Below are 13,094 nucleotides of genomic sequence, written 5' to 3'. Positions count from 1 at the left end.
TGATGTCCAATCTGCCGACCGGAGAAGAAGCCGCCGATTACCAATGAAGAAGAGCCTGCAGGACTCTTGCCATCAGTTGGTGTCCTGCTTTTTCCTCCAGCTTTGACGCTCAGCTTTGCACTGAGACAGAAGCCGGTCAATAAAATTACAGAATAAATCTGTTCTGGTATTAATACCTTCAGACACTGAATCTATGAATGTGTTTTGATGAGGTTTTCCACTGTGTGAATGTAGCATAAAACACTTCGACAGGAAACAAAGAAATGCTGCACTCATCCCCATGTTTGCTTAAGCCTTGAAATGGCGATGAAATGACATTGTGGTATTAAGTTTAGCTTTTAAAAAATGGAATCTTCTTTGGAAAAAAAAAACTTTTGGATTTTTCTTAGCTAAGGACTGTAATAATCTTTTTGGTAAAAGTTTTTTTTACATTCTAGCTGCCATTTGTATTTTTTATTATTTTTCATTTTATCTGGATGTGTTTATCTTTCTATCTCTAAAATGTTTTATTTGATATGAATATACCAAATTTAGTAACTACACAGTGCTCTCTCTAATATTTTTGTTCTTTTGTATAGTTTAGGAGCTCCCTTGCTCACACTGGCTCCGGTGCGGTTACCGAGCCGACGAAGACCGCATCTCCTGCACACCCCCTCTCACGCCGCCCTTTTGACTACGATGCGGTGCGGCTCTGCGGCTCCGGCAACATGTCCGGAGATTTAACAGAAGTTCACTTGAGTTCACGTAACTTCACGCGATAACACGGCCTAAATAAGGATATTTGCGAGAGCTTATTGCGGAGGGCTCCGGTACGCCGCAAGGATAGCTTTCTTGCGGAATTTTCTGCAGCGCCGGAGTGTCTCGGTAACCGCAGCCGGACAGCTCAGCAGCCGTTGAGAGAGGTTTACGTCTTTTTAATGACTTGGAATCACTGCGGCGCCGCACTGCAACGGTAAGACCGGAGTCGGTGTGAGCCGGGGGTTATGGTTCTATTGCGTATTTCCTACTGCCATCTAAATTTCCCACTGTGGGATCAATGAAGGGTATTTTCTGTTCTGTTTTATTCTTGCATTTAATGTCTTTTTATCTTGTATGCTCATGTATTTCAAATTTTTAATACACATAACAAAAATATTACGATTGTGTTATGCACCCAATTTCCGGGTTTTAGTAACCATCTTATTGAACTTTCTCAAGCACTTCCTCTTGAAAGGATGAACGAATATGTGATTGCTTCTATTTAGTCACGACACACATGGGGAAGTACATGTTAAGTGTTTGGGCTAATATTTAATATGCTTTGCAAATAGCAGTTTTGTCCCAAACAGTTTATTCACCAAAATGCTGTTACTGAATAAGACTTGCATACTAACAAATCAAGGCCTTGCATAAAAAGTATGCTGATAACAGCTAACTGTTTTTTTTTTTTTTTAGTCATCCTGATTGGGCTGATTCAACTTTATTGTAGGAGGTGAGATGACACCATATGAGTTAGTGGGCTGGACCAAACTGTCTTCTGGCATTTCATCTGCTCAAAAGCAAAGAGGAGCCAGAAAGTCACAGCAATTTTAAGGATAGTAATCAATTAGCTGTATTAACCAGAAAAAATTACTTTTATAATAATTTTCCTACGCTGATAATAGCATCACACACACACACACAGTAAGATAATTGCAATTATTTTTGGCCTGATGTTCCCCTTCCTAGATCCCACACTTTTGCTGCTTTTAGTCTTTTAACCCCTGGCTTCACTTATTGTAATACTTTTCCTCATTATAAATCCTTTCACAAATCATCTCCATTGATTCATCCTTGATGGCCCTGTTTATGTGCTTTGAAATCATGTTTGATCCTGAGAAGTTTTTTTTTTGGAATAAAATCTGTTTGTGTGTGGTGTGTTGTGTTTGCAATGTTGCTGTAAACCACACACAGTTTGACAAATCCTGTATTGTCTCCTTTTTTTGCTTTATTGTCACATGTTGAGTCTTTTATTTTTGAAAATTTGCTGACAATTCTTAAAAATCTTGCCATGCCAGCCAGGCTTTAGTGGGTCTATGAAGAAATCTCTTGGATTTCCCTGTGTCAAGGGTTTGATCAGTTTGGTCGGATTTTGTAGAACCAAAATTGGTACTGGAATTCATGCTTGATGACTTAGCATTCAAATACTCGTTAAGCAGGTTGTAGAGAATGATTTAGAGGCTTTTTCCAGCACGTGCATAAAAACAGTAAATGTTACCATGGAAAGTGTCGGCAAATCCCAGAGTTCCAAAACAGGCTCACAGACTCTTACATAGCCAAAAGCTTTGTATGTGTTAGGAGGTCTTAGTTAAGACATATGCTTGATTTTGTATTTGTTGATAAAATATTGGAGAGGTAGTAAAATAGGTAATGAAAGTTGTATTAACCCTTTTTATTACATATCAAAGCTAAGCTGGTCTTAAAGTGACAGTTTTTTTTTTGTGTGTGTTTTATCTCAAAGGCTGGGGGAAAAAATTTACAGGAAAAGCCCCCATGACTGCATCACCTATGAAGACTTGTCCCATGGAAGAGTCACCCATGAAGACCTCCCCTATGAAAGGGTCACCCATGAAGACCTCCCCCATGAAAGGGTCACCCATGAAGACATCCCCCATGAAAGGGTCACCCATGAAGGTCTCTCCCATAAAGGCCACTACCAGTTCACCTAGTGCTATCCCAAAAGTGATCCCCATTTCTAACCTCAATCCATACATTAGCAAGTAAGTCTAATTTGTCCGTATCTCCCTTTTTTTCACTGACTTGTTTTTGCAATCTAAAAAATTTGTTGAAAAACTCCTGACTTATATGTACTTTTTACCATCATCTTAAGAAATGGTATTAATTATTGTTTCATTCTTAGAGCATTTTCTCTATTGCACAGTCGTCCACTAAACTATTTCCTCTGACTTTCTGACCGGTTCATGTTTGATGCCATATCTGTGAAACACTGTGGGGCATATTTGAAAAAAAGTGTCAAGGCATGCGTGTGTAATCTTATTATTTTTTTTTTTTTACAAGTGTGGGTGGCAGTGTGGACAGCAGGTACCTGTATTTCAATCCATTTGCATGGAAATGAAATAGAGTGACTGATGTAGTTTATTTTTTTAAGGCAGGCAGTGCTGGGTCTTTATGAGCTGCTGCTTAGGTTTTGATTCTGCTCTTTTGCCCATTGGGGATTTTCCAAACCTTGTCCTTCACTTTTACATTTTTTCCTTAGGGTTTTCAATTCCGCTGTTTATAAGTTCATCAATCATTTGTTGATGAACAATTGTTTCCGTTTCACTGAAAGCTCAGTGATGGAAAATAAAAATATTGCAGGCTGTTGATGAAACGCTGTTCAAAGTCTAACAATGTTTTAATTTTCTCCTCTTAGAAGTTTAAAAACTCAGAAAAGCAGTTTCTTTAAATTATTTGATATCCAGCAGTAGTGTGTTTTCTGTAGCGCTTACATCTAAATTTTGACTTTTATTATCTATTCTATAACTGATATGTGGATATAAAAAAAAAAATCTTTCTGCATTATAGAACTGAATAAATAAACAGCCTTAGAAGGGGAATTCAGGTATTGGTACTACAGTACCCTTAAAAATCATTACCACTCATACTAAAATTATTGTAGTTGCTGCCACTCATCTAAAGTCAAGTTTTTTTTGTCAGTTTTGTTCTCCAGGAATAAAATTGTGTAGAGTTTCTCCAGTTTTTAGCTTTGGTCACATGTGACAGATGAAGTTGTTCGAAAAAAAAAAAATGTTCCAGAACGCTAATTGTCAAGTATGGCGGGTGATTTGTGGGATGATTTGTGATGTTTCGTCCAAAGTCCCTGAAAACCTTATTCAAGTAGATGTCACCAAAAACTCTATGAAATGCTCAAACATATAAATAAAAAAGTACCCCTGTCTGCAGGCAAAACAGACACGTCATCACAGGACCTTTTAGCAGGACAATGATCTAAAACAAATGCCCAAATAGACTTGGAAATGGTTCACCAGATCAACCTTCTGTCTCAGTCTTCAGACCTAAATGCTAGAGGAAATCTTTCATGTTTGAACACGTTTTGGTCCTTAAACAGCTGAATGAAATTCTGAATAATTTTCTGGAGGCTTTATATTGAATCATTCATTGAGTTCAAGTATACCAGGCGTCATCTAAAACATGGGAAGCCACCCCTAAACTGTGGAAAAATTTGTTTTAATCAGCCCTTTTTTTGACAAGAAATTAGGAAGTACTTTAAACAAAATCACATACATTGTACCCTCTGTTAGCATCTACGGTCTACATAGTGATCTGCCATCATAGATGCCTTTGTATGGTTTGTTCTTAGGTGGACCATCAGAGCCAGAGTCACAAACAAATCCAATATCCGTAACTGGAGTAATTCCAGAGGAGAGGGAAAGCTCTTCTCCTTTGAGATAGTAGATGAGAGTGTAAGTAGAGACATCCCAACATTTGGCTGCTTATGGCACATATTGTTGTGTTTTTTCTTTTTTTTTTCTTTCTTTTTTTTATTCATGTAACTGCCTGACTGGTCAACAGGGTGAAATCAAGATTACAGCCTTCAACAACGAAGTGGACAAGTTTTTCTCTCTAGTGGAGCAAGGCAAGGTGAGCACATCCTGTTCATCCATGAGTCCTTTGAGTGATAAGACCCTTTTGCAAATGTTATATAAAAATTTACATTTAGAGTGTACTGCTTCTCACTGGTTCCTGATTTGCAAGAACTGTTAGAAAATCATATTTCACATGGAGCTGTTTGTGTTTTTAGCTAATTTTTTAACCTGCATTTTTAGTTGATCAAAGTCTGTTAATAAAATATTCTTTATATTATCAGATAATATATTGAGAAACAGTTTGCTGACTTCTTCAGGTTGAACATTTTGATATTGTGTCCAGGAATTGCTGCCAGCTTTGCTGTTTCAGTTTGTAGGGATGCATTTACTGAACACTGTCGTGTTTCTGGCTGCAGGGATTTAAAGACAGTCTGTGAAGTGGGGTGGTGTGCAAAACCTTTTTAAATCATAGTGAGTTCTGTGATGGCAAATAATGCAGATGAGAGGGTTGGCTTAGATCTGTGGTGATGCACTGCTGTGATTTAAATTATTAACACCTGTTTTAGGAACAGACAAACCTGCCCATTTGGATTCCCTTCATGATTCAGATGTTTTACAGTTCTGATACGCTGTCAAAAAGCTCATTTAATCATTAAAGGTAAATGAGCTTCAACAGTAATATATTTGCCCCTCTTTACTTTCCTTTGTCAAATGATGGAGGTGATTATTTTCTCTCTATTTTTTCATAGATAACTCAAAATGTAGTATTTACAAAATGTACGAATGTGAATAAATATAAGATGGTAATGTACCTTTTTAAGTGGGCAGTCATGTCATCTGAATATGATCCAGTAGATCACTGATAAAATATCTGAAAGAAATAGCATGTTGGAAGAAAGACCTACTACTGCCAAGTTATATGCACAAGTAGGCAACAAGAACTCCTCCTTGAACTGCCACCTTAACGTGGTGGAGTGGTTTTAGTGTCCAGATGGTCCCATAGGGTATGACATCTGGGGCTTAATAATAATAATAATAATTGAACTTTATTGATCTCACATTGGAGAAATTTACCTCTGCATTAAACCCATCCCCTTGGGGATCCTGGTAGGGTCACCCAAACCCAACAAATGCTATGACAGGTCAGACAGAGAGCTGTTCAGAAAGCCCTTATGAGAACTATAAAAGCGAGGTATGTAACATCATCATCATCATCATCATCATCATCATCATCATCATCATCATCATCATCTTTATTTGCTTTAGAACAGCTAAAGTGTTAAAAAAAAACCCAGAAAAGAATAAAAAAGATACAGCATAAAGAAATAGAATAAGGCACTGATAGATTGTTTTAACTAAATAAATAAGGTCACAACAACTAAATCCTGCCAGTGTTAAAAGCGAATGAATAAAAGGAAGTCGTTAGCCTTGTTTTAAAAGAACACATCACTCTGGAGCCAGGCCTGTTGTTCGGTTTCTCCCCAAAGCAGAGCTGGAGGAGTCTGGGAAGAAGGAAGTTTGGTCTAAGTCTTTGCTGAGACCATAGTAAACAACAATATACTACATAACGACAAAATATATAACTACTGTTGCAAAATGTTAAAGTACAAATAAATTATAAGCATGTTATTAATGGTCTTTTGGTCTTTTTATATCGGTCTTTTTATATTTTGTTTCCCAAAACAAACATATTGTTTATTGGAAAGTCTTATTTAACCAAATTATGCAAACCCAAGATCCCTTGTTTAACATTTTTCCTTCTCTTTTTATGGACACAATACAGACTTGCCTTTTAACACAAGCAGCTAGAAAATCATAATTTTTTTCATTTTGTATATATAGGAATATGTATCACATACAAGTCCCCTCAGAGAATGTCAGCATCAGTGCAGACCTCAATAACATAAACTATCAAACTGATGTCTGTGATCACACTGACACCCTTGCTACTAGGGGATTTACTACCAAGAGTTCTCCTCCCAATAAACGCTGAATTTTTATGACCTTGTTCATCATTTTGATGGACAGGAAGAAAGCACTACTATTTTTTTTTTAACTCAGTCACAGAAGTCCCTGTAAATGCACATAGTCTTATATGTTGGTTCAGTGACTTTGTGACAGTTACCACCAAATCATAGGACAATCTAAAATGACAAAATGATTACTTTTAGGTAAGTGAGTAATCTCAGAGGAATATTGAAACCCCCATTTAAAAAAAAAAGTGAAATATGTCCCGGGTAAATTTTTTATTTAAAATTTTTTTTTTGTCATTTGGGAGCACTAGTGCTCCTGGTAAAACAGCCAAGTGTACAGTCCTCATATGGGGACGTGCAATAGCCTGTTACCATGAAGAGCATGCTATTTAAATGTATGGTATTAAATGACTAAATACATCAATTAGTCCCTAGACTAACTAGATTTCCTAAGATAAATCTAGATCTAATATGTACCCTCCACCCTCCATATTTATATGATTGTAGCATTGATAGACCAAGCTTAAGGCAAAGTTGCTGGAAGCAGCCAGAATGCTGCTTACAGAAGCTCCTTACTGCTGTGCCTTTATGTGCTAACTGAAAATGTAAGGACAGACAGGGGGAGTAGAAGAAAGTAAGGATTGAGAGGAACAAACCCAGAGGCAGAGAGAGAGGTGGGATGTTGGAGCCTTGGGAGAGTAAATGAAGAAGAGTGCCTAGCAGATTGAGTTTAAATTATGCTGTTAAGCAGAGTCGCTCTCAACTGCTGCTTATTTTCTGGTGAATTAAAGAAGTGATTGGGCTGATAGGGACACTGAGCCTCAGTTTGACCTGGAGGTTTTTTTATTCTAAATAGGAAGTTTTGCTTGAACAGAGGCTGCTTTCATTCAGTAAATTTCCTTTGAGGGCTTGATCTGTCAGTTTCTCCTTTTTGTCATTATTTATTTGATTAAGTCTAATTTTATAATGTGAGTGAATGATTTTTCTCTCTCTTTAGGTGTACTACATCTCAAAGGCTACTCTAAAGATAGCCAACAAACAGTACACCACTCTGAAGAACGACTATGAGATGACCCTTCATGCTCATTCATCTATTGTGCCTTGTGAGGACACCCACGATATCCCATCAATGCAGTGTGACTTTGTGCCTATTGGAGACTTGGAAAACAGAGACAAAGATGCCATTATTGGTAAGTGAAAACCTAAATGAATCCTGCCTAAACATGAGCCTGTAAAAAGTACAAACCTCTTTAATCTTTTATTTAAATCCTAAAGATACAAAGTTGATTTGGTGTTATAAAATTAGGTCCTGCATTTCAGAGTTAAAATAGCAACAAGTCTTTATTGTGTCTTTTTTAGCCATTATGTTTTTTCAGGCATTATTATGGTGGATGGTGCCAACCACAGTCCACCTAAAACCTTTTTTTTTTCCAACCAGAAGAATTCTCCCTAATGATAATTTAATAAACAGAATGTTGATTTTGTCTGCATTTAAACAACTCCTGATACGTCTGAAAAAGGAAGACTCTGCATTATTTATATTTATTTACAGCCATTAGGAATGCAAGTTATCGATTAATGAGATACAGAAGCAATAAGTAAGACATTTGCTGTAAAACTAGCGAAATTATGCTCATTTGTCACTTAATAATGCTATGTTAGCATTATTAAACATTAAACTTACATGCTCAGATGAAGCAGAAATCTCCGTGTGGCTTCATGGCCTCTTTGCTTCGTTGGCATCAACGTTATAAAGGTCAGCTCATGTTTACCCTCATTTGTCCGCATTAGAATTTTTTGGGTGGGGTGGGGGTCTGACTGCAATCTGGGAAAAAATAACTCCAAGAAAAAATTTCTTACCTCTTAACAGTGAGCTACTGGAATCTGGCAGCACCTGACAATGTCTCATGTGACTTTCACCTAATATTCCATTTGGTTCAGAACTCATGTAAACATTTACATCATAACCAGATATTTATATATTTCAGACCTTTAAAATATATATTTATATAAAACTCCATGCACCACTCTAGTTGTCTATGGATGTAATATTTAAAAAAATATATATAATGTAACAAAATGTAAACATTTGTAGCTGTCACCCTCAAAAAGCTTGAGTTTTCTCCTTTATCAAGATGGTCTTTCCATAACATGGACTGTTTTTAATGACATGGTGCTTTTAAAAAAAAAAAGGACATCATTATACACTCGCCAGTCACTTCATTCTGTACAACTGTTCAACTGCTCATTAATGCACATTTTTAATCAGCCAATCACATGGCAGAAACTATGCATGTAGACTCAGAGTCATGGTCAAGACGATCGGTTTGGTTTAAATAACATATTTTCTTGGGACACTTAGGGCCCCTTAGGACCAATTGAGGATTGTCTTAATCCCACAGCCTGAGTATTGTTGCTGACCATGTCCATCCATTTATGACCACAGTGTACCCATCCTCTTATGGCTACTTCCAGCAAGATGGCTCACCATGTCATGAAGCGTGAATCATCTCAGACTGGTTTCTTGATCATGACAATGAGTGAGTGACTGTGGAGACTCAACTGGTCTCCACAGTCACCAGATCTTAGTTTAATAGAACCGCTTTGGGATGTAGTGGAATGGGAGATTGACTTCATGGATGTGCATCGGACAGATCTGCAGCAGGCAGAATGTTTGCATTACCTCACTGAAATAACGATTAAGGCAGTTCTAAAGGCAAAAAGGGATCCAACCCGGTTCTACCAAGGTGTATTTTAACAGTTTATTGAACTAGCTATATTAAATACTGGATAAACAAAACATTTTTTTCTCACACAATATTGAACTTAGAAATATTTATAACAAATAACAAAATTGGAACCGATTAGGTTATTGAATAAAAAAATAGATTATATAAAACAAATGATCAGAGATGTTTAGACAGAAATCTATCTTATGTCACTCTGACATAGTTTCATTTCATTGAAATAGAAAGAAACTGTGATTTATATCATTGTCTGAGTGAATACTTGATTCTGATTTACTCTCTGTTATAATACTCCAATGATAATATAAATAATAATACATTTATTTTTGAAGCCCTTTAAAAAAGTGCTCAACAGTAGGTGATAAAAATAAATAAATAAAATAATACAATTTAGAAACAGACAAAAACATAAAAACTAAAGGAAACTGCAATATTACAACAAGTGTAAGCATTGAGTTAGATAAAATGAATATGTGGGTGTTTAGCTGGCTTTGAGAACAGAATAAGCCTGCTGAATGTCCAGTGGGAGATCGCTTTACAAAGATGGTGTACGAAAGGAAAAGGACGCTCCCTTAGAGAATTCTATTTAGCCTTGCTCTGTTTACGTTTTTTTCTCTTTTTTTTTTAAGGTTCAAGTCAAATGCCTGATTGCTTACATTAATGAGCTGGCTCAAAAGCTGGTGGTGCACTTGCCCTCTGAAATGAAACTTTGTATCACCTAACATAAGGCATCACCTTAACCAATGATCTCACTTCCTTCTGCTAATTAGGGCTGCAGGTTCTGTGGCCAGAGCCAGTTACCATAGCAATGTGTCACAATTACAATATAATAAATAGTTTACTCACCCAATTTTTGTGAAAAAAGAAATATTTAGGTATTAATAAGGGACTTAATATTCATTTATTTTGTAAGTGACCATGGTTTAAGCAGGATAATGTCCTTCAAGGTCTTCATTATCAGAAATGAACTGACTTCTGGCCAGCAACCATGTGACGCAATGCAGAGGATGCTTCAACACGCTAGATACTGTTACTGTAGAAAGATTTGATTCATACCATGATTTGAATTTAAGTCATACCACCCAGCCCTACTATGCTGCAATGAAGCCCAGAAAACAGCCATATTTACAACTCTGTGCTGTTTAGTTTGGAACTTAATCCCTCAAAGATGCATACGATGGAAAATCAGTGTTTTATTCAATATGGATTGACACTTATTTCTTTGTAAATTGTATTTATATTAATAGCAATCCCTAACAAAGTGGTAAGTATATACCTTTGCTTCCCATATGATTGTCCTCATCACCTTTTTAGAACAGTTTCAAAACCTAAATTATAGTAACATTTGATCTATTGATTTATTTTATTTAAATTACAAACAGGTTTCATGATTCACTTAGTAGAATTATGAGACTCTCCCATAAGTGTCAACTCAGAGTAATTTAGGCAATAGCATCATTTGATCCCCTGAGGAGTTTAGCTAAAGGAGTATGTTTGCGTTCGGTATGAAGGACCAGTGTTACACGTCTTAAGCTGTCGTCTCTCCATTCTTCCTCGTCTACCCTCCCCACTCTATGGCTTTGTTAAATAGGGGATTATAACATAGTAATGAGAACTGTCAGCCTGTTCCTGTTGTGATAATGGAGTTCATAGGTGGATGACATCGTCTCAATCATAATGGAATTAAGCAAGGCTGAGAGAACACTGACAGAGAGCAAATAAGAGGGAAAAGGAGTGGGAAAGAATTTAGAAAAAGGTTAACAGAAAGTGCAAAATGAAGAATGAGTGATTTGAAAAACTGGTTTTGGGATATTTTCCTTTTATTTTACATATGGCCACCTGCCCTGAAGGAACATTAACTACCAAAACCCTGTAAAACATGTAGAGATTCTTACCGCCCTTTGTTCAAAAGGGTTTTATTTCTTAGTTTTGTTTTTGTTTTTATCATATGCATAGAAAAGGAGGCAGAATAAGCAATAAAAATGGACTATTGAAATCCAAGCCCTCCTGCAGTTACATTGATTAAATACTAGCAGTAGTACCGCTTGGAGAGGTTCAGCATTTCAGAGCAAGTAAAAAGAAGAAGGAAAGGCATTGTGATTTAATATATGCTAATTATGATAATATTTAGGGAACAGGTTTATCGTTTTATTATTTGTAGGTTAAGGAATGAATTTAATTTAACAATGTTTTTAGGAGGAAACTTTAAACCCTGTTGCTAATGGTTTATAAAAAAGTGATAGTTCTCGTTTCAAATGAATAAAATATGAGTAGGTACTTATATAAGACAATTGAATTAAGTGAAAAATTCCGAGAGAAGCTTACTTGTCTAGTAACTGTACATTAACATCTGTCCTCTTTTGTTTTTTGGGAACCTTGTGACATTCCTATTTGATTTATGATGAGATCCACCGGTTATTTTGAATTAAGCTCTTTGAATTGTAAAATAAGGTCCTCTGCAGTCTTGGAGCTCAGCTGTCTCTCATTTTCTGTAGTGCAATCCTAAAAGAAGTGTTAAAGCCTTGAACATGATGGAGAACATTAATAAGAAATGAGTGCTTTTGTTGTGATTTAGAAGAAGGAGCAAAAGCCAGCCTGTTAGACTTAAATGTCAGCATAATTCAAATTGGACTGTATCAGAGGGATTACACATTCCCTTTCCTTGATCTTTACTCCAGTTGTGATTTTATATTATATTATATTATATTTCTGATACTTTAAGATGTTTACTGCCCTCCCTGGTAGGGGTGGTAAATATCTTATTTAGTCAGATATTATTTGGGCTGTTATATGTTGTTTATAAACACACACCCTACTAGCTGTGTGTTAGAACAATAAATGAAAGAGTTATTCGCGCTCAAATCATTGTCAAACAAATAATGCTGCACATACATGGAATAAATTCACTACAACTTCTGTTCAAAATATACGAGTTTATTAACAAAAATCATTCAGCTCCAAGTCAAACATATTTCACTTTAAAACTCTTAACTAAAACCAGTGAAACTCAACTAAACTACTATGTACAAAGAGGAAGGGGAAACATAGTTGAAAAACCATATTACAGTTTAAGATGAAAACCAAAGTTTATCTGGAATATAAAGCTTTACACTAATTTGGAGAAATTGGAATGTTTTCAGACCAATTCACAGTGCACATCCAGGAGGGCAATAAAACATTATTTGGCCAAATAATGTTTTATTAAATTATTTGCTTAATCAGGAACCAGTAACCTTTAGTTAAATGATTCTTTACTCTCTTTGAAATAGCTAGGACAGTAGACATCAGGATTCCATTAAATGACTCTTAGTCATACTTGGTAATCGAAATGTAATGAGCATATGAGGAACACATGAACACTAATGTTATATCAGTGTCCAGTGTTGTTGTCTAGTGTGTCCAGCAATTTACACCAAGCAGAATGTTTAAAAGCTTTCCTTAAATTTCCCCCTCTTTTAAAAACACATTGTGACGGTCAGAAGGTTACACACAACATTACTTTTAGGTTTTTAACAAGACATTTAAACCAAACTGTTCAATATGTTTTGATTTGATTTGAATTATTGTCCTATATAAAAAATAACATTAATATTAAACAATAACCTTCAAATTATGCAAATTGTAATTACAACGATAAATTAGCTAAAAAAAACAGTTCTTTTATGAAAATTTTTCCTCTTCAATGAGGTTTTTTTTTCAGTTGTGTCCAAATCTCTACATATCGCACAACTGAAATGGAAACACTTTTTTTCTTTTTCATATGAGTACTTGCTCTGCAGCTGCCTCGTAAAAAGAGGAAGAGGAGGATG

The 13,094-nt window shown here is 35.9% G+C and overlaps 1 protein-coding gene across 1 annotated transcript in view; it reads left to right on the top strand.

Moving 5' to 3' along the window:
* Positions 1 to 13,094, top strand: part of LOC119775655 (replication protein A 70 kDa DNA-binding subunit-like) — a 55,385-nt gene that overhangs the window by 11,256 nt on the left and 31,035 nt on the right. Inside the window, exons 7-10 of the mRNA XM_038273706.1 lie at positions 2,480 to 2,738; positions 4,340 to 4,442; positions 4,552 to 4,620; positions 7,536 to 7,728. Coding sequence (XP_038129634.1) covers positions 2,480 to 2,738; positions 4,340 to 4,442; positions 4,552 to 4,620; positions 7,536 to 7,728 — 624 coding nt within the window. The remainder of the gene's footprint in view (positions 1 to 2,479; positions 2,739 to 4,339; positions 4,443 to 4,551; positions 4,621 to 7,535; positions 7,729 to 13,094) is intronic.

This window comes from Cyprinodon tularosa, unplaced genomic scaffold, assembly GCF_016077235.1.
Source record: "Cyprinodon tularosa strain WSP-4 unplaced genomic scaffold, ASM1607723v1 ctg887, whole genome shotgun sequence".
In the NCBI taxonomy this organism is placed as follows: domain Eukaryota; kingdom Metazoa; phylum Chordata; class Actinopteri; order Cyprinodontiformes; family Cyprinodontidae; genus Cyprinodon; species Cyprinodon tularosa.
This window is presented reverse-complemented; position numbering and strand designations above follow the sequence as displayed.